Source organism: Molothrus aeneus, chromosome Z (assembly GCF_037042795.1).
Source record: "Molothrus aeneus isolate 106 chromosome Z, BPBGC_Maene_1.0, whole genome shotgun sequence".
Lineage (NCBI taxonomy): Eukaryota > Metazoa > Chordata > Aves > Passeriformes > Icteridae > Molothrus > Molothrus aeneus.
The window spans coordinates 8,756,575-8,782,308 of NC_089680.1; the positions used below are offsets into that span (position 1 = coordinate 8,756,575).

The 25,734-nt window shown below is 44.2% G+C and overlaps 1 protein-coding gene across 1 annotated transcript in view; it reads left to right on the plus strand.

Annotated features, from left to right (window-relative positions):
* Positions 1–25,734, plus strand: part of LOC136568967 (phospholipid-transporting ATPase FetA-like) — an 83,006-nt gene that overhangs the window by 12,536 nt on the left and 44,736 nt on the right. Inside the window, exon 2 of the mRNA XM_066569213.1 lies at positions 19,015–19,073. Coding sequence (XP_066425310.1) covers positions 19,015–19,073 — 59 coding nt within the window. The remainder of the gene's footprint in view (positions 1–19,014; positions 19,074–25,734) is intronic.

A 25,734-nucleotide genomic window follows, 5' to 3' on the forward strand; every position in this document is an offset into this window, starting at 1 on the left:
GAATGCAGTTTTTTGACTGCCATCCCGGTGTCAGTTTAAAGAGTGTTTTAATGAAGACAGATGGAGGATGTTGGATCATTACTTTAAGACGTGGCAGATAACAGACTGAGCCTGTTTCCCCGCAATTACAGCTAATTGCATTGGCACATTGGAGTGTAGGGGTGGGATCGCGGAGTTTCATGGGTTTCTGCATATATAGATTGGAACAGCACCAGAAAATAGCTGTAGGGCTGGCTCACCTCATCCACAATACCTGTTCAGGTGTGGAAAAAGCAGGGAGGTTTCAGGGATACTTTCAAACTCGTCGCACCGAGTCAGTAGATTTAAACCAGAGGCTACACTGCTTTTGTAAACCCTGATGGCAGGAGTGACCACTTACAGTGCCTTAAACTTATGCCAGCTTTTAATTGTGCAAATCTGATTTCAGTCCTGAAAAAGAGTAGTTTTTAGACTCAAAACACACATTTTGGTTGTCCACTCTGCAGCTCACTTTCTGTGTTTGCAAAGCAGGGAGTGGTACAACACATGGTATTCCCTGTTTTGCTGTTGAAGTATTCAAACACAAGAGGATGTAAGGAGGGGTGGAGAAATGCAAATAGTAACATAGTTCAGTGCTGAAAGGTGATTAATACTAATTACTTCTAATGGCTGAAAATTTTGCGTCTGCTTTTGGTAAGGAAAAGCAAATGCATTGTTCTCTTTGGAACCAAAATTTGACAAATTTGACTGAAACAGTTAGTACAGCTTCAGTTCAAAGCGGCCCCTTGGCAAACACACCTTTGTGTGGCACATGGGAAGGTCAGTTTGTGCCAGGTGTGCCAGGCCTTAATGCTGCTCTAACCAGAGCCTTGGCAAACACTGCACTGCGATGTCCTCCTTTTGCAATGCCTGTCAGTGACTGTGACTGTCCAGCTCCAGCACATGACATCTGGCAACAAGGGCACGGATAAAACAGGGAGGTTGAGGACCTGATGTATTTTAAATCCCTAGTATTTTCTCAGATGTGCCTCCAAATCCAGTGTAAAGTGATACATGTTCAAAATTCAGGGCCTGAGATCTTGTATTTAGCATCATTACTCCACCAAGAGCAATGAGTGGAGAAAAGAAGTTTTCAACCTTTTTTGTCATGATGCTTACTGTCTGGGATCTATTTTCTCATATGTTGAGTTATTGGTTGGAAATGTAGTACTTTAGCATGAAAAATAATAGAATTCTAAGATCGGTGGGTGTTTGTGATCATTACATCATCTAAACAGAAATTTTTTAAAAAACCCAAACTTTTGTGCAAAAACTGACCTGACCTGAAAAGGTGAGTGGAGGCATGATATGCTTTCTGAATTTGTACCTGCACAGGGCGGTTTAAAGTTTTTTGTGCGTACACATACCACAGGATATTTGGTGGCAAAACCGACTGGAGAAATCTTGTTCTTCTGACTAATTCTCCTCATTTCTAGGAGCTTGCTTCTCGTACTTCAGCACAACTCACTGCCTCCTCAGATCTGATATGACCACTGCTTGGGCAGGAATTTCAGTCTGTACTGAACTACACCCCATGATCTGGATTAAAATAACCCTTCCAAAAAATGATTGTATTTAACATGGATCATTTCACAGAGTCTGGGAATGAAGTGATAGGAACAGAGGCACTAAGTATATTCTAATTCATATTTATCATTGAATCTGATGTATCGTATAGCTTTGTCCAGAGAAACCAGGCCAAGAGAAGAGATATGTTTTCCATCCACAACATCTGCTCTGCATTCATCCAACTTGTGCCATGCCTTTTGTCATTTTGCTGCTCAAGGCTGTGGTGAAATGCCTCCCTCCTCCTCTTCCAGTTTGCAGTACAGCCCTCAGTGAACCTTTGCAAAGCCCACATGTTGTAGCTTATTGCAATTTACCCCTCATGCAGGAGGAGCTTTGCAGTTGTGTTCTCAAGCCAAATCATTGAATTGTGGAATGGTTTAGGTTGGAAGGAACCTTAAATATCATCCTGTTCCAACTCCTCTGCCATGGGCAGGAACACCTTTCACTAGTCCAGGTTGCTCAGAGCCCCATCTACCCTGGCTTGAGAATTTCCAGGGATGGGGCACCCACACCTTCTCTGGGTGGCCTGTGCCAGTGTCTCATCACCCTCCCAGTAAAGAATTTCTTCCTAATATCTAATATAACCCTACTCTCTTTCAGTTTGAAGCCATTCACCCCTGTCCTGGCATTACATGCCTTGCTGAAAGTTCCTCTCAAGTTCTCTTGTAGCCTAAGTACTGAAATTTGCTCTAAGATCCCACCAAGGCCTTCCCTTCTCCAGGCTAAACAGCCCCCACTCTCTCAGCCTTTCCTCACAGCAGAGCTGCTCCAGCCCTCGGATCATCTTGGTGGCCTCCTCTGGGCTGGCTCCAGCAGGTCCCTGTCCCTCCTGTGCTGGGAGCCCAGGGCTGGATGCAGTGCTCCAGGTGGGTCTCAGCAGAGCAGAGCAGAGGGGCAGAATCCCCTCCCTGCCCTGCTGCCCACGGGGCTCTGGATGCAGCCCAGGACACGTTTGGCTCTCTGGGCTGTGAGTGCACACAGCCCGCTCATGTTGAGCTTCTCCCCCAGCAGCTCCCTCAAGCCCTTCTCCTCTGGTCCGCTTTCAAACCATTCCCTGCCCAGCCTATACTTGCGATTACCTTGACCCACCTCGCTTCTACCTGTCTTAAATGAGGCAGAATTTGGTTTGTGAGAAAACATCACTTTCCTATTCAAGATCTGTCAAAGAAGCTTCTCGTTGTGGCTGTTGAAACACCCAGAGCCCTTGATCAAACTGTCAGCAGCCATAAAGCGGGTGGATTGTCAGTGGTGGATTGTCACACATTGCAGATGTGTGAGCAGCAGAGAGACAGTGCATAGGGCCCCGTAGGTACAACAGTTTTCTATGGTGAGAGGGGATAATTTATTTGTAGCTTGTACCCCCAATTCCTTGGAAGAATTGGGAATTTGAATTTTAAATAATTTCTGCTATAGGGCCTGAAAACATGGGGAAGCAACATGTTGTCCTGTTAAGCTGAGGGGACCTACATGAGTGCTCAAATACTCTGAGCCCCAGTTGATTACTGACAATGCAGTGTACCTGGGGTAAAAAGAAATGAAGAAAATCCAAAAATAATCAAGTGGAAAGTGGAACAACAAAGAGTCCAGAAGGGCTAACACAGACTGTGGAAAGCAACTAGAGGAGACTGAAGCAGCACTTCACTTTGACTGACCATAGCTGGTGCCAGGGAAAATTAACACAAACAGGAAATTGCCTTTTTTTCTGACTGTAGAATATTTTTTGTGTGTTTATGGGTTTTTAATTAATTGAGGAAAAGGAGGCTGTGAAATTGTCCTACCAAAATTTGAGAAGTACTTAATGCCACACAATAAAAGAAATATGAGATAACCTTTTTTCCCTGATAATTTTTAAATTTTTTTCCCTGGAAAGCATAAAGAGAAATTAAAACTGTAATTAAAAATAGATGTGAGTGATAGGAGGCTGATGACCCATCATTGCAAGTTTGGAATGGAAACGGAATCTGAGATTTAAAAAATAGGAAAATAAAGAAAATTGAACAGGGGCATGAATTTTGATTGTGTGTGAAATCTGTGGGGGAAAAAAGTGCCCTGAGGGACGTTTTTGATAAATACAAGTGCAAAGACGTTGTACCATGCAGGTAGAATTGAGAGTCTAAAATAACCTAAGAAAAAAAACCTGGGGCTGAAAGGCAGGAAGAGCCAAGGTCAGCCAAGAGAGCACATCTGTCTGCACAAGCTGTGATAAGTGAGACAAACGGGAGCAGTACCTGTTGCTCCACCAAAGGGGACAATTTCACCATTACTTCCTTGTGTTTCTTTTCACACTGACAGCTGGTGGTCAACGAGCTCTCAGACTGAAAACAGACACCTGGAAGTGTGACAGTGTACTGTCACAGAGGGGGTGTGAGCAGGCAGCCTTGCACAGAAGCTACAGCCCTCGTGAGAGTGGCTTTCCTCTGTAAAGAACTGTGGGGATTAGATGTGTGAGTCAATAACAAAGCAGTAAAGGAAGATATTTGCAATATTATGAAAATAAAGGGTATACCTCAATGCAATAGGGGTGTGTCCAGCCCTTAATGCCATCATCTGTGTGCCCATTGAATACTGACACATTTTCAAATGACATTGTGGTTTGGGCAAGTCAGGAACTGAGTTTTGCCTAGAGGGTCAGGTCAGCTTGGGAAGGATTCATACATAACTCCTGGGATTTAACTAAGTGAGCAGGTATGCCAAGTCTGTGTGGTGGCAATGATGTATTGGAGAGGTAATTGGTGCAAATGGATGTGGCAAAGTTATCTCCCACATCTGCCCTAAAAGGCAAAGTTTTGTGGGAATTGAAAGCCTATAAGGGTATTTGTGCTGCCATGATGGTAATTTAAATTTACTGCTGAATGAAGATGTTCAATGCATGCAATCCTGATTTAATGCACTGAGAAGCTGTGGAAACTACATGCTTTCCATATCAAAACATTGTATTGTTTCAGTCTTCTTGTCATGCTGCAGTCCCACCAGAAACCAGTGTTCAAAGAATCACAGTAATTAACAAAAGCCATGTGTCAGAGCTGAAGGAAGTTTCAGGTTTTTGTTTGGAAGATGTGAAAGTCTATTGTTTGTTTCATGTTACTACTGATGAAAGAAAGCTTATAACCACCTTCGCTTCTCTGCTCCCCCAAAAATATAAACATCCTTTTTTCACCCTCTGCTGAAATTATATGCCTTGTTAATTGAGTGCACAGCTGGGAGAGGTTTGGTAGCTGGGGATTGTTTTTCTAAAAAGTTTGGAAAATACATGAAGATCCAGGGTTCATGTGGGTCATGTAATCATCAATATGATGATTATAACCAGTTAACCTTTTGCATATTTGTGCTGACAGTGAGGAGTGACTTTTGTTTTTCTGAAATGTTCTGCAAATACAGCAACATCCAAAGTTCAGATGGATCATGTAATCATCAATATTTTGATTACAGCCATCCTTGTGCTGCCAGGATTACTAGATGAGGGATTATCAGATCTGTGACTCCTGGTGCTTCAGGAAATCTGAGGTCTTTACCTCTATGTGTGTGGGGAGTGTCTCACTCTTCCCACCATCTTATGGGGAACTCTCTGTCCTTGTTAGTAGGGTTTTGTAAAACATAATAGTAATTCTAAAACGTGGAAGAAATATGTTGGAAGTGATAGACTAAGGTCAGGGATGGAAAGTAAGTTTGGTTAGCAGGGTCAAGAAAGCTTTAGGTTGTGACATTGCATATTTTAACTTTAAGTGGTTTGGCTTCACAGGCAAAGAAGTTCTGGGGAGAGGTGATACCAAAAGACTTGTGATGATGAGCAGAAACAATTGGAGGAGTGAATAGAGAAAGGACATCTTCCAAGTAGAGTGAGCACAGAGAGGCTCCAAACCCCTCACTGAATTCAGATTCATACAACTGCAGCTGCTAAATATAGCTTTGCTGGAGCATCTGGAGCACAAGGATTGCATATGCAAGGACATATGCAAGGATTGTAGAGTTTTCCTTAAAGTTTACCATTTTTTTTCTGCAAACACAGAAGTCCAAGCTTGCACTGGTGGTGTTGTATCAGGCTTGCATTTGGGCAGTGGCATAAGTTGTGTTTGCATGCGCGTGTTTCAAAAATATGACATATTTGCTATTCCTGTCTCCTTGGGCATCCTTGCTCTGCACAGATAGCATAGGAAAAATTGTAAAACTACATTCTGTTACCTAGAAAACTTGTTCTAGATAGACTGTGACTCTCTCAAGTGTGTCAGCTTGCCTCACTGACCACTTAAGCAACTGCTACAGTGCTCCTGTTGATTCAGGCTCCTGGTCACAGAGCAGTGCCAGCTTTTCTCATGTTCACAGATCCTCTAGGTTGTCAGCACCAACATCACCTTCAAATCCTTTAAATAAACTTGTCTGATGACTGGGGCACTGAAAATTTCACTACCAGCCAGTTTTGATGTGGTTTTTTTTTGTTTTTTGTTTTTGGGTTTTTTTTGTTTGTTTGTTTGTTTTGTTTTGTTTTGTTTTAATGCTCTATTCCTCTGCCTATCAGGACATATTCAGGGCTTTAAATGCATTTCTGGTGCCTGGCCTTAGCTTCTGTGTCAGGCAGTTTGCAGCCAGTGGAGGAAAAATTTTATTGTAGTCTGCTCCAAACATGCAGGATCACCAGCAATGGACAACAGTGTAAGCCAGCACATGTTGAGCAGCAGCAGATTTACAGGAAACCAGTGCTTCCCGCTGCTTCCTCCTCTTCAAGGAGGCTGGTCTTGCTCTGGGTAGACACACAGTTCCTCTGTATCTAAAGTACGAGTTCTGGGTGTGTATTTCTCATTTTCATATGGCACCAATGAAGTGAGAACGTCCCTTTCAGTCTCTCCTCCATGGCCCCTTCTTTGTGCCATGTCAGGTGATGAATTGACCAGCATGTCCCAGGTAAGGTAGCCCAATGATGCAGTGCAACCTGAAAACTTAAAATTATTTTGAATTTTAATGCATTCTAGATGATAAACTATGGCTGCTGGCCACAGTGCTCAAGAATTTGTTTCCCCCATTTATTTGGCATAGAATGACATGTATGTGCTGCTCTATGTGTTGTGAATTCCCTTCTATTTTCTCTTACAGAAGTTCCATGGAGTTGGACTAAAATAAAGTTTTGGGATGTCTCTATTTGGATTAAAATTTGGAAAGAAGAAATTGAAAGGTGAGTTTCTGGTAATGCCATTTTCATGGGAGCAAAGGAATGTAAATACAGCACACGTGCAAGTCCCTGAGCTCCTGTTTGGGAATATGTCTGGCCCAGAGCAGGTGGGGGAAAATACACTTTCTTTCCTTTTCCTGCATTTCATACTGCCTTGGAGGCGTGCTGCAGACTGGGTGCCAGTGAATGGGGGCACGTCTGCAACAGGACCAGCTCCAGAGTTTGTGCACTGTCGTGACACGTGGCTGCCTTGGGGAAGTTGGGTTTTGGTGTTTTTTTTTTTACAGGAATCATTTGCGGGAGTGGGTGGATGAGCAATGCACATTGCAAGGGTCCAATGCAGTCTTTGGATGGTGAAATGTACTGGTGCGTCTCAAATTCTGTGTTCAATTTTGAGCCCCTCACAAGAAAGACTTTGAAGTGCTGGAGTGTGTCCAGAGAAGGGAAAAGAAGCTGGTGAAGGGTCTAGAGCACAAGTCTTATAAAGAGCAGCTGAGGGAGCTGGGGAGTGTTTAACCTGGAGAAAAGGAGGCTCAGAGGAGACCTTATTGTTTTCTAAAAGTACCTGAAAAGAAGCTGTAGTTAGGTGGGGGCCAGTCTTTTCTCTCAGGTAACAAGCAACAGGACAAGAAGAAATGGCCTCAATACTTCAGGGGAAGTTTGGATATTAGGAAAAATTTCTTCACAGAAAGGGTTGTCAAGTATAGGAACAGGCTGCCCATGGCAGTGGTGGAGTCACCATCTCTGGAGGTGCTTTTAACAGATGTGTAGATGTGGCATTTAAGGACATGGTTTAGTGATGGAGTTGGCAGTGCTAAACAGTTGGATTTGCTGATCTTGGAGGTCTTTTCCAATCTAAACAATTGTATGATTCTATTTTATGATGGCAATGGCCCAGATGTTCCCTCCAATCAGAAACAGGAAGAAGAGTAAATTAGAGACATGGACCCTGAGAGCATACCCATGTGTGCACCTTGAGAGACCCAGTGTGCAGTCTCTGGTTGGGGATCCAGGTCTGGAGACATGGTGAAGAGGGAAAGTCTCTAGCCTTTCCTTTCAGGGTGTTCCTTTCTGTATTTGATGAATATGGAATTACTGCCCTACTTGTATTTTGACACGAAATTCTTTTCCAACCTCTCCAAGCTCAGAGGACTGAACAGCTTTTTCCCAGGGGTTTATTTTTGCAATTGTGCTGCTATTTCCCCTTCCTGGACCAGGGCAGACTGTGAGCCCTGGTGTTAAGGCAGAGGCATCCGTTTGCTTCTCTGACAGTCCTGGGAGAGGAGGTTGTGATTGCTCCCAGGGAAGGATCTCTGCCAGCCCCAGATATTTTTTACCCCATCTTGGCTTTGCAGATGAGGGAGCATAGGTTTGTCTGTGAGCCACTGTCCACTCAGGGCACCCCACTTGTAATGCAGTAGCTGTTCAGATTATCAAAGAGATTCTGTTGCTATATTAGGAAAGTGTTGTGTTTTGCCTGGGCCTGGGCCTGGGTTTTAGCAGGGAATGGTTCAGCCCCCCCACGCTCAAAAAAATATTTGAGGAACTCAGATCTTCCTAGATACAAACCCTGTATTTTATTGGGAAGAATAATTTCTTTCACATCCAATCATCAGTTCAAAACCAATGAAGGCAAACTGGAAGAAGTTCAGAGGATAAAGGAAGCAGAGGTGATCAGGGAGTGAGGAGCTTCCATAACAGGAAGCTGAGAGTGTTTTCTCCTCCCCTTGTGTTTTTAATTATTTTGCCTTGCATCCCCAAACCTATGATTTCTCCTTGCAAACATTTAACTAGACGTGTTAACTAGAATGTTAACTAGAATGTCAGTGTTGAAGTGCTATTTTAATCCAGGAGTTTATGAGTCTTTGTCTTTGTAGAAGTCCAGAGGACTGTGCTGCCTGAGAGCAGGCAAGGCCCTCCCACAGGGTACATCCCATGTGCTCATCTTGGAGGGGCAGTACTGCTTATGGCAAGACCAAATTTCTGTTCCAAAAACAAAGCTGGATGACATTTAACCTTGCTGAAGAGCCATGCTCATGATATGACTTTAATTGGAGGGAATGTTTTACCTCAGGCATCAGCTGCTGGACCTGGGATAAGGATTGCTCCCATGAGACCCAGCATTTTTCCCCAGCAAGGCATGGTTTCCACATGAGCTGAGGTGCAGGTGAAATATGATAGGTTTAGTTTAAGAGGACAGGTTACATGGTCTTAAGTTTCTTGGAGATAAGGGTTGGCTTTTTATAGTCTCAAGTTCTTTATAGAAGTTTATCAGGAGTGTAACTAAAACACAGCTCATGTTGACACACAAAGATGCCTGGAGGGACCAGTTGCTGGGTAATGTTGGTGAAGCTGTTCCAGCTGAAGCAGGGAAGTACACCTCTTAGATAAGCAGCAGAGGTGTTTCTATGGAAAAAGTGCCTGAGATCTTTTACACTGAGGTTTAACCTACAGTGAACATGGGTGGAACAGAGGGGAAGGAGGGCACTTCTAGTTCATCAAATGGAAGGTTGGAGATGGCTGATTGTTGGAATCTGAAATGCAAGGAATTCTTAGAACTTTGGGCCTGTAAGCAAAAGCTTGGAATTAAACACAGAAGTTGATCTGAGACCTTGGAAGAGGCTTCAGAACTTGAGTACTAGAAGCAAAAATGTGGATTTATAGTTTAAAGCAGAGACATGTTAAGTTAAGAAGAAGAAAGTTTAGATGTAGGGAAAAAAAGTACTTACAAATATAAACAAGAAGTTTATAATGTAGTACTGTAGGTTTGTGTATCATAACATGATTGGCTAAGAAATTGGTAGTAAGATTGGCTTATCTTACAGTGTAAGATTGGCTTACACTGTAGCATGAGTCTGTAAGATGAAAGATTTAAGGATTGGATCAAAAACATAAATATCCTTGTTGGTAGTGCTTTATTGGTCAAGAAATCCTTAAAAGGTCTTGTAACTGGGTGTTTTGCGACCTTCTGAACCATGTAGTAAAGATGTGAGCTGAACTCAGCCTTCCTGTCCATGCAGAAGATAAAAAAATAAATCACACAAACAAAAACAACCCAGAGGTCCCATCTCTAACTCATTCAAAATTCCTTAAAAAATCCCCATAACTGGTGCCCTGTGATAACTGTGGACCATCTCTGTTCACTGGCTTCCTCCCATGGTGGTTTAGTTCAATACTGGAGCTTCATACTTCGAGGACAGGGATAGGCAGGTACTGTCCATCAAAAAAATAGGAATAGAGAGCAGGGAGAATTCATCTACGCAGATGGAAGAGCAGTCATCACAGATGGAAGAGCAGTCATTACTGCAGTTTCATCTCCACAAGCCCAGCCTCAGGGCACTGTGAGAGGAGGAAGGAGGTTATAAATCGAACTAGGGCTTTTGGAAAGCTCTCCTGGGTTTTCCTTCTTGCCACTCACCAAGGCAGCTGGGCTTGGAGCAGGCAGGCTCTGGGCAGAGCTTGGCAGCTCCTGAGGAAGGCAGCCCATGACTGGCACATCTAGCTCAGCTGCCTTCTGGGATCCCCGTTCCGATCCAATAGGAAGTGTCTCACCACAATAGACATTGAGTATGAAAAATGTATTTATTTTTACATAATTTCCCATGAGGGAAATAACTGCGAATTGAAAAACTTTTCAAAGTTCGTTTTGGAGCTGTATTTATTTTTATGATTTTTTGCATCACTTCCTATCACTGTGCATTGCTGTTACTAACAACATGTGCAATTGTGTTAAGCTGTGGTATTTACCAGCATGTCTAAGGGATACTGTTTTCTAGTAAAGGAAATTATATGTGCCAGCCACTCACTGTCAGACTAGTTTTCAAAATAAAAACAAAAGACAAAAAAAGCTGCTTTTTTTGGGCATACTAATATTAGTCAAAATATTGTGAACTATTATCAGAAATAAAACAAGGACACGGAGTGATATAAAATTCTAAACCAGCTGTGGAGGGGGAAAAATCAGTTTTTCAAAATGAAGAAAAGACCATTTATATTGCTATTATATTTGAAAAATGTATATTTGATTCTGAAGTGTACTGAAACAAATATGAAAAGACATAGATGCTTCTTGAGAATTAATTTGCTGCCAGGCATTTTTGAGACATGATGAGTCCCCATGTCTGCCTAGAGCCAGGGCAGGTGGCTGAGATATTGCCAGGAGTAGGAAAGGAAGGAAAACCAGAGCTGGTGTTATTGCAGGAGATGGGAAAAGGGAAGAGATGAGTCAACCTGTGTCCCTTCCTAGAAAAAGCTACAAGAGAATATTATCAGGTTTAAGGTTATCCAACACTTCTTCCACCTGTGTCCCAAGAGTGCTATTCGACCACAAATGTACATGCTGTGAAAATCTGGTGCATCCTTTTGGAGCTGTCTTTTCTTCTTTTTTCTTATGGCGATAACAGAAAATGCTGCTTTTAGAAAAGGGGAAAAGGGCAGGGTCTACCATTGAACTTTATGTTGATATTAAAAATGCACTAGACCTGAAGCAAAAAAATATTTCCACTTCAGCCTCAGGGTTTTTTATTTCAGACCTTTCATCTGCTGTATGATAATGGAAGAGGTCAGTACATCACCAAAGTGGGCCCTCTGTTAGTGATTCCAGTAGCAAAATATTTTGGCTTTCTATACCAGGGATATATGGAATGTTTTACTTGTGTGAGAAATTCCACTATGTGTGGTGTTTGTTTGATGCTTAGCAGGAGGCTGAGCTCAGTAACCAATCACCAAAGACACTGATCATGACCACAAAAGTGTATTTATTGCATTTTATTTCTTCAGGACGAAGGAGGATTCTTGGTTTTTTGAAGCAAAAAGACATAATAAATATATTTATTTAATAATGGAGAGACAGGAAGGATGAAAGAGGGCTAAACCCATTGATGATGGTGTCCCTGTAAGGTCATGATGTATGCTTTTTCTTAATAAAATGCCTCATACTCAGCACAGTCTACTCCATTTCTGAGATGAAAATGCATGTGATTGCCAGCATAAATCCTCTCCAGCCAGAGAGTCTACACAGAAGAGGGGGCATCTGCACATTAAAAATGTGTGGGTTTTTAGCATGGAGTCCAGGACAGCCCCTCCTATGAGTCAATAAAAACCCACATTTATTTGCCAGGCAGCTGAACATGTTCCTGCTCCAAGCTGTGCTTGGCTCTGACCTCCCTCTCCCCCTTTCCATCCCAGTGGTTTCTCAGTGCTGCTGCTGCCCCAGCCACGCTCACTGAACCCTGCCAGGCTCTGGCTGCAGTTCAGGGCAGGGATGGGCTTTGGTTTCGTGCTGCAGAGCAGCAGGTGCGCGGCGCCGCTCAGGTTACAGCGTGAGGGTGGCACTCAGGAAAGGAGGGTCTGACAAATGTCTGTGTCTCAAACTGGCTGTGAAATATAGATATTTAACCACTATGACCCTCTGACCTGTCATATGGCTCTTTGCTTCACCCATGCATCCTCTGATCCATATGAGAGGATGAACCTTCGGCATAAGGATCCCTGGCTTTGGTGTTGGATGAAGTTCACTTGTTGCAGCTCTGATCCCAGAAAGGCACTTGCTGTGTTATGAATGTGAAATTCTGTGGTACCAGTGCTGTAAGAAATAATCCCGTTGTCTTTACCCCAGTGACAGGGACTCTACCCAGACACAGCACCTGCAAATCGAGACACTTGTTGCATAGTTATTTCACCTCAAATGATTGCAAAAAAGGGGCAATTATTGCTTTAAGGTGCAAGGAGATTTTAGCTATTAGCTTGTATAATTACCTCCCAGTAGAAAAAGATTTTGGTTGCCTAACACAGTATATGATGACTTGCCCTCTCCCATGGAGTTGCCTTTCAGTGGAGACTGTAATTCTCAGGTTCTTTGAGGGGAGGATAGAGGGAATGATTCACCATAGCAGTTTTCAGTCTCTCATGCACATAGAGGAGCAGTCCAGCAAAGACCAGAAAACAGGACCAGGATTTGTCTGTCTGTCAGGAGGTGGCTGGTCTCCTGGATGCTGGGTGTGAGGTGACCACAGGTGAGAGGTGATGCCAGAAGCTGGAGCAGTGATGATGAGGTGCCCAAAAGTAGGGACAACAAAAGTTAGGAGGGAGATGGGACAAGGAGGAGGTGGCAGGAGACACATCATGAGATGTGTGACTAGAGGGGGTCTTCTGGGACCTCTTATAGCCTGTTGCAGTAGGGACCTGAATTACAGTCCCAGTAGGGTCAGTTCCCTTGGAGCCAGAATAATCTGTTACAGCTTTCACAGCTTGGTAATAGCATTGCTACGAACCACTCTATAAGGGAAGCTGGGGAGATGAGTCCAGCTCCTGGATGCCATTCTTTGTAGCTGGTCCAGGGCAGAGTTTTTGCTCTTGAGGTCACTTGTTTAAAGGGTGGAGGAGAGATTATTATTTTCACAGAGTTTATGCTGTCTCTGTTCTGTTGTCAGGGTTAGTTACGCAGGCACTCCCCTAATTGGGCTGTGTTCATTTCGTGCATGGAGTATCAGTGCCTAGTTTGTATAGGACTTGGCAAAACCAGGCAGATCTTAACCTCCCATTTCTTGGAGCCACAAGACCCAATATCTACAAAACTTTTCCAATACCCTGTTGAAAGCACTTCTCTTGGCATATGATCCTTAGCATAAACCAGAAACAAATTTCCAGGCTGTCTGACCAGATCTTGAATCTAACCTTTTGCAGGACTTTTCCATGCAGTAGTCCTAAAGTAAGAAGGCTGGTGGGCTGGCCAGTTACATTTATAGCTGATTTTTTGGCATGGGTTTAATTTTATTAAATACAGATGTTATTCTGAGGTTTAGCTTCTAAAACTGTCTGCCTGAGAAAACAGGCACTTTCCCAGTGACTTGGTCTCAGTGGTTAGACCAAGAACTGGGCACTAAGCCATATTTATGTACGCCGAGTTTCCACTGATGAATAATTTAAAATGGTTTTCAGTGGCAGTGAAATGATAACTTGGAGCACAAATACCATTCCTTCTTTCCAGTGAATGCAACTTGCAGAAGCAGAACATTTGATTTACTTAGAGATATATTAAAAAGTTTCAAGAAATGAAAAACTTCTCATCTGATACCCATACAGCTTGCCCCTCCCTTTTTCCTCATTGCTTTCAGAATCAACAGGGCATGATAAGACATGCATGCTTGGATCTACAGCCAAAAAACCCTGAGTTATGGTTTCCAGGCAAAGCTGGTGTAATACTTGACTTTTCTTAATATTTTGTTTATTGTGATGATCCAAGAGACTTCATTTCTGTCCAGACTGTTCCAGAAACAAATGAGAGTCGTGTGGTCTGCAGTGGTTGAGAACTGCTGGATTAGGAGGCAGCAGTAGGGCCTCACAGTCCTCAGCTGGTAAAAGCCACTGGGGCAGTGTTGCCCTGTGCATGTGGTCACAGTGGTTCTCCCTTGGTGTAGCCATAGGACAGGAAGCTCTCCTTGCTGATGCCGTTGGATGAGACTCCCTGTGACATTTATTGTGGTTTATCTTGATTTAGCCAAAGATATTTCCTACTGTTACCCAGCAGGAAAAATTAAATTTCACCACTAGGAATTGGCCTCGTATTTTGGCCTTTAGGGACACTGCCTCTGAGGAGATGGACAGCTATGGCAGGCAAAGGCTCCATTCAGTTTTGAACCAGGTTCACAGTTACCTGAGCCTTAAGAAAGTGTCATCACAGCAAACCTGCCCTTAGGTGCTGTATGGGAGTGCAGTGCCTTGATTCTCATTCCTGTTCTGTTTCATGTCCCACTGCCTCATGTTTCTGTGTCATCCCAGAGCTGTTTGCTGCCATTGATGTTTCTCACATAAAAGCCACTTGGAGAGTGCATCTCTCACTGTTCTGAGAGGCTCCTTTCCCCACTGGGGCACATACATGTGTCAGCTTTTTTCTAAATGCATTTAAGACTCTTGAGTTCAAATCCATGTGTCAAGTGCCTCTTCCCTGGCTGCAAAGACCCTGGAGGCAACCTGAGAAAGGAGATGGCTTCTGGCTCCCTCAGTGTGCCCTGGGAAGAGCAAAGGAGCTCAGGGCATGTTCAGCTGTTGCCTGCAGCACTTGGATTTCCACTTCTGCATACAGAACAGAAAGCCACTAAGGACTTCAGAAGCTGCTGTGTGACACTGAGGGTCTCCAAAGCTTTGTCATCTATTCCTATTTACATTAATACCATTTATCTTTTCTGTGGCACTTTTTCCAGGGCTAGACTCGGAGCCCCTGAGGAGGGGATAAGGGTAGCACTTACTGTATGGCAGGAAACAGGCAAGTGTTGGGAAGTTCTGTTTTTCACTAATAGCTTTATCTTTCATTGGCTTTAAGGATACCAGTTGTTCTCAGGAAAATTCCTGAAGGAGCACACAACACAATAGTTGAAGCCCAGCAAGTCTGAACCTCTTGAGCTCTGCTTCTGTTTTCCTCTGGGACACCAGATAAGTGGCTCTGATCTCTTGGTACATTGTTCTCCCCGTTGTGAAGACAAGAAAAATTTGTCTGAGGGAAGCAGTGAAGGATTGAGCACTTTGAGGATATTGAATGAAGCCACTGTGGTTGATCTGAATCATCCATTTGGGGCAAATGGCAGCTGATTTCAAAATGACTGATACTGTTAGATGTGCCTGAAGAAGGAGAAAGGCACATTTGCCTGCTAACATAGCTTTACATTAGTGATTAGAGGACTTGATGAAAATAGCCTACAGACAGAGACCAAAAAATGGTGACCTGAAAAAGGGCTTAGAAATTAGGGATGCTGTGTATTTACAGGGTCATTGAAGGAAAAGGAGGAAGGCTAGCACTTCAATGCATTGGACATCTTAGACTGTTGCTAATGCAAGAGTGAGCAAACAGGAAGAGCTAGAAATCTTAACACATCATTTAATAGGTGTAATAAACACGTGCTGTGATAACTCACGAGGCTAGAATATTAATAAAAAAGAATAAAACTAACTCTGTATGGTTAGCAGAAGCTTTCCTTTCATGACTACGTGATCTGAAATGCAGCTTGAAGAAAGAGATGAGCAAATTGCAGATCTCTTAGTAATGCTACAAGGTAATGAACACAAGCATAGAAAACCAAGAAGGGCAGTGTTTTATGAAAAAAAGAAAAAAAAGAAAAAATAGTTTTCTGAGAGGCAGGATATGGTGGTAAATGAAGAATTCCATCTATGCAGAGGCAGAGCTGGAGAGAAGTGTAGAGGAACACGACCTACTCAGCTGGCACAGAGTTTTGGTGCAGAGGTGGGTAACTTTTTGGAGAGGAGAGGAGGTTGTTTCAGAAGTGATTCCCTCCAAAAGGGAGGGAATGGGAGGAGCTGGCTGGTCCTCTGAAAGCTGAAGGGAGTGTAAACAGGAATAGTTATGAAATGATGTGATGATACTTAGGAAAAAGTGACAGTATCAAATTGTTTAACATTGACTTCAAGAAGGAAACCTTCAATAAATATGAAGAACTAATAGCTGAGACCTCATGGGAAGGAATCCTAGGGTGGGGGGAGAATTAGACAGAGCTGTAATTTCCTTAAATAATTTATATTAAGGGCATATATATTATTAATTGATATTAAGGGCACATGTATAAGTTATCACCTTTCAGAGAAAGGCTTAGAAGGATGAGTGAAATGGTGAAATCAGAAGCTCTCCATTTGCTTCAGACAAAGGAAGGATGCCTCTAGAAGGTGCAAACCAGTTTGTTTTATCCAGCACAAACAGCGCGGCAAAGGCTCAAAGTGAGAAAAGGCTATCAAGGACATAAAGGGCAATAAAAGTTGTTCTGTAAGAGTTGGGGTCTCTGGGGAGGCTCAGTGGAAAAAGCCTAGCAAATAAAGCTAAGAAATCAGAGGGGTTTTGTTGCGGTGTGTTTGTTGGTTTTTTGGGTTCTTTTTTTTTTTGTTTTTCTCTTTTTCCCTCTAGATATCTAACATAATACTTGCCAAAAGCAGGGGAGAAAGGGATGGATTATGGGCTGGAATAGAGAGAGAATGGGTTGACTGGGTAAGGTAAAGCATGCCCTGGAGCAGTTCTGTCTTTGAGAGTCTGGCTCACAGGCAGGCAAAGTTCAGAAGACTGAGAAGAGAGCAAGCAGAGGGAAAAAGAGAAAAGCTGAGCAATTATAGATGTATTGGCTTCACTTGAGTAAAGGTTAAAACAATACAGCAAACCACTTCAAAGTAACTAGGAGAGTGTGTATCGGGAAGAGATGATTAACAGTCAGCAGTCCTGAAAAACTGCATCAAACCAAAATTAATTCTGTTTTAGTGGTAGCTGGAGGGCTATTGAAAAAGCCTCAGATAGCTGCCATGTATCTTGACTGTCACTTGTGGCATTTTTACACGTAAACTGGAGATACATGCTTGAGATAAAATCACGAAACAGTGAGTGCCAGATTTTTCAGAAAAAAAGAAGACATTTAACAATAGATATTTACGACTGATAAGGAAACTTGAAAGATTCATCAGGGGTATATCCCATCCTGAGCCTGGTATTCAATATTTACTTCTACATCTTGGCTGACAGAATAAAGAACACACTTAGTACATCTGTGAATGGCACCATGCTGGCAAGAGCTAGGAGCACACTGAAAGATAGGATTGGAATTGACTGGTTTGAAAAATAGTCTGAAAGAATTTGGATGCAGTTCAGCAAGGACAAATGAAAGATTTGCATTGCCTGATGAGGCATTTGGCTCTGCCAGAAAGGATCTGCCAAAATGGGTCATATTCTGGGAAGCCATCCTCTGTGTGCTGGTGGTGCATAAGGATGTTACTTTTAATCAGTCCTGGGTGAATTCTTACACATGATGTGCATTGTCTGCAAGGAAATTTATATGTCCCTTGTGCCCTGGTCAGTTTTGGTAAGGCCTCGGTTGCAAACCATGGCCCACTTTGGGCATCCATCCAGAATGGGCTGAACTAGCTGGGAAGCCCACTGGAGAGCACCAAGGATGAGATTCCTTCTGATGGATTAATGCATAAGGGACTAAAGAAATAGGAGCTGCTTACCTTTGGGAAGGCTAGTGTAAGGCATAACAGCTTTCAGTGTGTAGTGAACTTGGAATCACCGAATCACAGAATCCCTGCACAGAACAGCCCCAGGAACCACAGCTCATGCCTGAGAACATTGTCCAATGTGTCTTGAACTCTGTCAGGGGTGCTGCTGTGCCCAGCCACCCTCTGGGTGAAGAACCTTGTCCTGATACCAACCTAAACTTCCCCTGACACAGCTTCAGGCCATTCCCTCTGGTCCTGTCACTGGGCACCCAGAGGGGAGATCAGTGCCTGCCCCTCCTCTTCCCCTTCTGAGGAAGTTTTGGACAGCGATGGGGTCTCCCCTCAGCCTCCTCCTCTCCACGCTGGACAGACAAAGTGACCTCAAGTGTTCCTCATATGGCTTTCCCTCAAGTCCCTTCAGCATCCACATGACCCTCCTTTGGTCTCTTTCTAATAGCTTTTATACCTTTTGTACACTGTGGTGCCCAAAACTGCACACAGGACTCAAGGTGAGGCTGTACCAGTGCAGAGCAGAGTGGGACAATCCCCTCCCTCAACTATCTGTACTCTGCATCCTTGGCAAGTAGCACAAGGAACTTAGGGGAAGCAGAAGACCGCCTTTGACGCTCCTGGGAGAAGACAAAACCTCTTGAAATTGAAGTAATGAGTTTTATGTTAGATAATACAAGGAAAAACTGCCCTAGGGGGAGGAAACTTCAGTCCTGGAATAGGCGATTGAAAAACAGCTGGTGCTGGAGTTTTCTATGTCATTTTTGGGGAAGACAGGCGAGCCCCTGCTTCGAGGTAAAGGACAGATTTGATGACCTTTTGATATCCTTCCAGTAATTTTTGATTTCATGAGAGCTGTGGGGATGGTGTCCCATCAGTGGAATAATGCTCAGAAATGCACCTGTACTGGAAGAAGGGCACCAGCTGTAGGCTGATGGCAAAAGCTCCAGAGACTTCAGGGGGAAGAGAAGGAGCAGGGCAGGAAGAGTGAGCACCACTAGTTAAGTGGGAAGGTGAACAGCATGCCAGCTGACACTGGCATTGCAGCGCGTGGTGCGTGGAGGAGACTTGTTCCATGGTGTTAAGTGCCATGGTGACATCCACAGTGCAGCTCCATCAGTGTCACCAGCCACCCCAGGTCCCTGACATGGGGCTCCCATTCACTGTGTCACTCCCTTCTAGCAAGTCTGCTTGCACTTTCTGATGCTCCATTCACATCTGTATTGACTCTGCTTACCCTCACGCGTGATTGATATGTTTCCTTTTCTTTGCAGAGGAAGAGAGACAACTTCAAGCAAACAACCGTGATTTTAATCTGCAGTTTGAATATGCTGTAAGTAACCAGTGTGTGTTGTTTCATGCAGATGTAGTCACAGATGTAGCTGCATCTGTTTCATGTCTCAAGTGTTGTTTCAAAGGGGTGAACAGAACTGCATGCCAGCTATGGCTCTGCAAACCAGGCAAACAAAAGCCAGATGAACCATCAGAGGTGGATTGCTGCTAAGTCAGCCTGAAAAATGGGCAGCTGAAGGAGATCCAGTTCTGGAAAAGCATGGCACAGTGACTTTGCACACTTACAGAAAATTATTTGTGAGTCAAAGTGTTTGCAGGATCAGGCTCCAAGGCCTTTCAATAACGGAACCTGGGGGGAGCTTTCTGTGGAAATTTGTCTCCATTTAAAGTAAAACATGAAAGGAAATGTGTCAGTTCCTTAGCTTTTGCAGTGAAATCATCTCTGTCAGGAAGGTTTTGAATCTGGCCCTTGTTGCTTTCTGCCAGCTTTTCTGCCAGATTCCTAACACTCTACTTAGGTTCACTTAGGTGCCGTGAAATCTGTGATTCCAAAGTGCACCTTGACACAGGCTGGCTGTGTCCCAGGGCTGCCAGGCTAATTTGCCAGGGAAGCTCCTTCGGCAACTTCATTTCCAAAGCTTCTGGACCATTTTTTGATGCAGAGGAGGGCTAGCTCAGCCTCTAGATCTGTCCTGCCTGCAGGGACATCCCCTCTGTGAGGCTGCCCTGAAACTGCATTCTTTCAAAGTGTTTGCAGCTGCCAATTAATACCAAAGTGAATCCTGTGAATTTTTGTCCTTTGAATATCTGAATTCCAGTGGTGAAATTAATAATTCAGTTACCTGGGAGCTCTTTGAATCATGTTTTGGTTTAGGAACATCACAAGTATTTTCTTGGCAAGAGGTGAAAACCGTAAGCATTTTAGAACACACAAATTTCTTGTGATGGTGACAGCATGACTTGCCAGCAGGTTTGACTGATGACAACATGTGGTTTTCAGTAGTTTTCAGCCACAAACATGGGTTAGAGAGTCCCAGGGTCCAGAGCTGCTGCAGGTATCCTGAATATGAAATGCATGGCAGCTAATATATGTGAAGTACTATGCAGCATGAATGTCTTATCAAGACTGGTGATTTGAGACTGGGGAAGTGAACTTGATTTGCACACAATCTGCCAGTAATGTGCTGCGATGGTTATTGCCACTACACATGGTTTTGTCATCTTCCACTGAATGGTTGCAATGTGCAGTAGTGGGACAAGAAAGTAGGAGGGAGATGGGCAGGTACGTCAGGATAGAGGCAACAAGCAACTCTTCTGGTTCCATGCCTAATTCTGTGAAAAACCATTCAGAAAACTGACTTTGCATGACAGTGCTTCCCAGCTGATTGCTTGATTGTGCCCAAGGGTTTGCAAATAGCTACAATTGAGTAGACAACTTTGAGAATGCTTCAGAATTTCGGTAAGTCTGAGATTAGGTGATAAAGTGAAGGCAGCCAAAAAGCCAGCTCAGTATAATTCGTTAAAACTTGGCAGTGAGTTTTGGTAATCATGACCCTCATTTTAGTGAGCTATGGCTCCTGATTTCTGGAGTCCTGTGTAAACTGAGGCTTGGGAAATCCACGAAACTGCCCAAAAAAGAGCCAAACCTTGAAGTGGCGAATGGATGGTGAGGTACTAACAACTTTAGGTGGTGATGCAAGAACTGCCCTAACTGTACAGGGCTGCACAACATGTCCTGGGCTGCTTATTTCCAATAAGTCCTCGCAAAAGTTCAGTTTATTAACTCCATGTTACTAGGGTGTATGGAAAGAATAAACTTGCTCATAACTTACATCACAGCCCATGCTGTAGATTCATGATGAACGTGGAAATGACAAAAAGGGAAATAGTCTCCTGTCATCCTCCCATAACATATCTATGGTGCTCCTGAAAGTTAGCTTTTCCAGGGAAGGGTTAAATTTGGGTACCTTCCTCACTTTCAGATTTGTCTCATCATGGCGGGGTTGCTCTGCTAAGCACTAGGCTGTGGTTCAGGGGGAAAGGACCACTAAGATCCAAAAGAAACCCACGAATATAACAAAGCTTTAAAAGTATTTTAGAGACAGTGAAAGTCACAGGACTGAGTTTCAGATTTCTTGGTAACTTAAGGTCACATTAGCCATAAAACCTATAGAACAGGTTCTTGCAACAAAGCTAGGTGAGGCGGTAAATGTTTCTTTAGGGTGAGGCAGTTGCTGAGAAAGGCCAATAAGGAAAAAGAAAGGGAAATGCAAGCCTAGATGTCGCATATTGACTTTCTGGTGCAGCCAGGCTTTCTGTCCCACCTGCTGTGAAGATTTGAGCCTTTCACTAAACGGGCAGTTTCTATTATGTAGGCATAGATCAAAGGTACAGAGGTGTATTGTCCCTCTTTATCACAGCAAGAGCGGGGAGGTGGGAAAGAACAGCCAGAGGTGGGTGTGTTGTCCCTGAATATCCCTATTCCTGGTGGGACTTTGTCCCTTGCCGGTGCAAAGTCTCCAGGATATCTGTGAAGGGAGAAGAGGCGAACTGATAAAGACTTGAAAACTCTATTGTGTGTGGAGTCTGACATCAGCTCTGGCAGCTGCTGAAAGGTGGCCCTCCTGGAATGAAGCAAGACTCCCGAATGGCTCAAACCAGCTTTGCAGGAACCTGGTACTGCACCGTGGAGAGCCATGTCTGCCACGGCATGCAAGGGCATGTCCACCTCCATCACTCTACAACTTCAGGAGACTTCAGAGGACAAATTCCCTCCCTGAGCTGTCAGAAAACACAGGAGATGCTAAACTGCAGTGTGTCCCTGCCTGCAACACTTCTCCAGCCATGAGGCCTCAGTAGTTGAGCAGAAGCCTTAGAAAAATTAAACAAACTTTAAAACAAAGTGCTGTGCAGTTAACTGGAAGGGCTGAGTGTGAAGGTATAAACACTACCCACCAGCTCACAAAATTAGTAAGGAATGACTCAAAAACAAAGTGTGAATGAGTGGCATGAAAAGGCACTTAGAGCAGCACAGGAAAGGGCTCAATATAGGTCAGTAAAAATGAAAAGTCAAGTCCTAATCCTGTGTTTATTCACAATGCAGACAGAAAGATCCTTCCTGGATTCAGAAAGAGGTTTGTTCTGTGTAAAGACTGAAATAAAGTGGAAAGCAGGGTGGCAGATGTGACATAGCAAGATTTAAGGACTTCATTCAACTTAATCTGTCTGCACTCACCCCAACACAGCTACAGAGGGGACAGCCTCTGTGTGTCCACCACGATAGGCTCTCCATCAACACTGTGGAGAGGAAAATCTCTTCTGAAGACTTTTAATGTTGATCTGATCCTAGTTCCTTTTTAATTCTTTGCTTTCACATTGGAATTTAGCACAGCTGCACTGGGACGTCATGAAGGGCTGTGAAAACAACTTTGAAATTGGCTTTCAGACAATAGGAAAGGAAATGCAAGGCCTGTGAGTCAATGACAGATTTCATCTTGGATCAGGACCCAGGGTCAAGCCAGCATTCTTTCATCAGGACCAGCAGCAAGGGGGCTGCTTGGACTCGGGTCAGCTGATGAAGTCTCTAGTGAAACAGGAGGGATGTATATAACTTCCTATAGCCAATACACATTGCCTGGGCTGGATCAGCAGCTGGGTTCTTATCTGTTTGAAATTTAATTGGAGAGCAGGGAGCTCTGGTAATGGCTCAGACTCTGCTCCACCTCCTCTGCTTGCATGCTTTGATCTCTTTGAAGGCTGCCTGGTGGGTGATCCTCAAGGTCCTTATCAGTGTGGTCAGGGTTGTGGCACCAGCTGCCCTTTCTTTCTGTCTCAACCTGCAAATGTCACCCAGTGTCTCTCAGGCTCAAGGCAGAAGGGAGTGTGGTGTGATGAAGTGAAAAGTGGTCTCAGTAGTCCCTGAAGGAATAGCTACAGCAGCAACCTGCACTGCTCTTTAGTGAGGTGTAAGTTGGGTCCATCTAAAGAGCACTTGAGGCACTGTCAGGGAGCAGCCAGAGCAGGGCTGACTTCGAGAAGGGCAGGCTGGAAGTGGAGGTGATCCAGCTCAGGCAGAGCTCCCACTAACCAGGGTGCAGTCCTGCAGCCTCTGGCTGGCAGGGACAGGGCAGGATGCTGGTGATGGGGTCCATCCTGATCATTCCAGGCAAGGTGAGGTGATGAACCAGGTCCAGGTCCAGGACCCAGGCAGAAGTGGTGAGAGACAGGGCTGAAGACAAATCTATACGAGAGGCCTAAGGTCCATCAAGGAAGTAGAACTGGATAGATATATCAGGGAAACAAGGACAGACGACAGTCTGGAGATGGGAACTTCTACAACATAGCTCAGATGAGGATAGAAGGCTCCTGGCTGATCTAAAGTGAACTCCTGAGCTCTGGACAGGGTTTGTGGCTAGAGACACCAGGTGAGGTCAAGGTCCTCAAGGCATATCAGGCCCCTGAGAAGCGCATAAAGATTGAGCTGTGCCAGATGTTATCTTCAGTGAAGTCCATAGACTTCTTTGGATCAAGTCTTCCACTCTTCATCAGATTAAGTCTCATGGAGAGAATACTCCTACTGCACTGGTTGGGAGTCTTGTTGTGTGAGACCATAATGAAAACAAAACAGTGGTTTGGAGTTTGTCTCCTTTGCACCACTCAGCAGTGCTCTGCCCTCTCCTTCTTTCCTCTTTCCTGACAGGCAGCAGCTTCAGGTACTGAGCTGAGCCAGAGGAGAGCACAGTGTTGTCAAAGGGGATGCCTAAGAGACAAGACCTTTAGGTTATTGTGCTTGGCTTGTCTGTGAGCAATGACATGAGGTTAGCAGCCATGCCAGCCCTGTGCACCACCATGACAAGGACACTCACCACACTGATGATTAACTGCTCAGTAATGGGGTGACACCAGACTGAAGGAACAACACAGGAAAACACAACCAGTGATCATGCTTTCCTACAGATTTTCATGGCATACCCAACATATGATGAGATCCTGGAACTCACTTCATTAATGCTGTCAAGAGAGGGTCAAGGGGTTGCATATGTAAGACATTCCTATCCTTTTTCTGTTTAAAGAAAAGAAAAATGGGGGGGAAAAAAAAGGGAAGAAAAGAGAACTGTGCTTTGGAAATTGGCATTTTTATCCCTAGTGTTTGGCCAGTCTATTACTCCTGGGAGTTTGCTTTTTTACAGGGACTTTTACAGGGACCAGATTAACACCACCACATCCTTCTGGTCTTTATCAGTCTTCTGTTGGGCTGGGACTGCTGCCTAACGTCAGGAATAAGTCAGTGAACTTGGGAGTCTTAAAACTGATCTGGTCTGACTGTTCTGTACTCCCTGTGAAAACAAAGCCCTGGTGGCACATTATGCACTGTTACATGAGTCTATTAAAATTTTTCATGAGCACATTCACAGCACTGTGATCACATTTCTGCTTATGGCTTCTGTGTTCTTTCCAATGGCACTGCTGCAGTTAAACAGAGTGCCATGGAATTGCACTTCTGCCACCTCCTTGGTGAGGCTTTACCAAAACACCTGGGAAAGATATTTCTCCTGCTCAGCTGTTCCATTTGTCTGTGCTACACAAGTACCAACAGAATTGCCAAGTGTTGTGGCATAACACCTCCCTGTGGGGTCACCAAAATCTTGCTAAAATTTACTTGGGGCTAGGTTGTCCAGCTGCTGGGAGCTATTATGTCACTGAGCCAGGGGCATAAATTCAGAGGGTCAATACCTTGCCATACACTTTAGCCCCTGTAATCTAGCCACAAAAGCATCAGTGTCTCTTATTTCCAGTGACTTTTATGGCAAGGAGATGATTTGTTTGCTCAGCGATCTAAGGTAGGAGCCATCTGCTGAGTTTTGCTTGCTGTTGGACGTCACAGGCGGGCTTCTGAAAACACCCCCAAAGTAACAGCTCATCTGCCAGATCTGGACTTGTGTAACTGTGGAGAGATGAGCACTATTCTTAGGGACAGCATTTTGGTGGAGTCACACCTCCAGGAGGTGTGAATCTAGCCCCTGAAAAGAGCAGATGAGAATAATCCCTCACCCACAGACAACATTGCTCTGGTGTCAAGCTTCGCATCTGGAGAGCTCCAGGCTGCCTGTGGGTAACCACGCTCAGACCTGCTCATTTAGGACACAGGTGCATGCAGGGACTGCCCTCGCACAACCAGAGCTCTAGGGCAGATCAGGGAGTAAATGTAAAGCTCCCCATCCCCATCTTTGTGCTCAGCCCATAGAACTGCTCTTCTTAGCTGTTGGTTTTAATGAATCTATAGGAAAACCAGAAGTTTCAGTAAGGCCTCTCAATACCTAATTGCTGTTGCAAAGATTATTCCTCTCCATGACTATGGGAGTCTGCCCCATTGAAGGCAGAGTGTGGGCACAGTGAGGCAGATGATGTATTAGAGGAATTGCTTGTGAAATGATGGCTGCATGTGGACCATTTAATGCACTGCAGTGATTCAGGCTCCTGTAGCACCCCTCCCACCCCAGAGTCAGGCTCTGGTCCAGCTCTAAAGAGTGAGAGGGTTTCATGATGTTAAGCATCACAGAAGAGGATAAGATCAAGAGCAGAGGCCAACTGAGATTTCCCTGTAGCTGGCCAAGAGCCTGAGCTGTCAAAGTACACAGCCCTGTAGTATTGCCCGAAAACATAACCGATTCCTGGGAGAATTGGGTTTGCTCAGCCTGGAG